The sequence below is a fragment of the Thermobia domestica genome, chromosome 3 (assembly GCF_964235325.1).
Source record: "Thermobia domestica chromosome 3, izTheDome1.hap1.1, whole genome shotgun sequence".
NCBI lineage: Eukaryota > Metazoa > Arthropoda > Insecta > Zygentoma > Lepismatidae > Thermobia > Thermobia domestica.
The window spans coordinates 109,393,279-109,394,548 of record NC_137456.1 but is presented as its reverse complement, the minus strand read 5'-3'; the positions used below and the strand labels follow the sequence as shown (position 1 = coordinate 109,394,548).

Here is a 1,270-nt window from a genome sequence, read left to right as displayed (position 1 = left end):
ATCAGCCATCCAGACCGGATCATTGAACTGTTCAAGTTCATTACCTTTACTAGCCATGAATTCACTTATCTCATCCTTAAGGTTAAAAACTTTTAAGCACTTTATTTGCACTGAACCAACGAATTTCTGAAAAGTAGAGCACGTCACCGTATTCTGCATCCAAATCACTAAGGAATGCTTGGAACTGTCTGTGATTCAGTCCTCGTGATCTTATAAAGTTCACAATTTTAATAACGTCTTTCATAATTTCCTTGAAACCTACACTTTTGGCGCACAAATTTTCCTGGTGCAGAATGCAATGATAAGATACAATCTATTTGTTTCCACGCGCTTTTGCCTCACTACGTAATAATGTCACAAAACCTTCATTCTTGCCAATCATTGTAGGAGCCGCGTCAGTTATAACACCAGGGATATTTTTAAGGCTTAAGTTGTATCGCTCCATGGACAACAAGACGGCCTTTAAAATATCACTGCCTTTCGTGGTACCTTTTAAAGGAAAAAGAGCTACCAGCTCCTCACAAACGCTAAAGGTTTTTGTAATACCTCTGACGAAGATAGCTAATTGCGCTGTATTAGATACATCACAACTTTCATCAACAGCCAGTGAGTAATAAACGAACTGAGAAGCATGTTCTTTAAGTGTATTTTCGATATCCCCTGCCAGTTCTTCTACTCTTCTTCGCACAGTAACACCAGACAAACTCACTTTGGAAAACATTTTCTTTCTATCAGGACAAAATTTCAGCTGCTGCTACCATTCAGTTTTTCACAAATTCCCCATCAGTCAAAGGTTTTGACCGTGTAGCAATTTATTGGGCTATGATATAACTTACTTTTGCAATGGAGTCATGTTCGGAATTACACCTTGTAAATGTGCTTTGCTGGTCTCGGAGTTTATTCTTCAATTCTGCAACTTTATCCACACGAAATTATCCTTGGAATTCTTCAAATTGGGAAGCGTGTTTTGTTTCGTAATGTCTCTTCAGATTGTATTCCTTCATAGGAGACAACGAGTTAGTACAAATTAAACACACTAGACTGTCTTTCATACTTACAAAAAATACAGGTTCGTCCATTTTTCTTGAAAAACTCTATGTTCGTCTGTAATCTTACACTTTTTGCTAGAGAAGCATGTTCCATTATTGTGTAACTGCACGGAAATAAAACAATCTCACACACAAGCAAACAATACAAGCAAGTGAACTAGGCAAACAAATGAGCAGCAAATGATTTAATAGGGGAGGAGCGCGAGGAGGGCGAGTCCAAT

The 1,270-nt window shown here is 38.1% G+C and overlaps 1 protein-coding gene across 1 annotated transcript; it reads right to left on the bottom strand.

The window, feature by feature from the left end:
• Positions 1–313: 313 nt before the first annotated feature.
• On the bottom strand, positions 314–721 carry LOC145681908 (general transcription factor II-I repeat domain-containing protein 2-like). Its single transcript, XM_081753511.1, has one exon. The coding sequence runs from the start codon at positions 719–721 to the stop codon at positions 314–316; it is 408 nt and encodes a 135-aa protein (XP_081609637.1).
• Between the last annotated feature and the right edge of the window lie 549 nt (positions 722–1,270).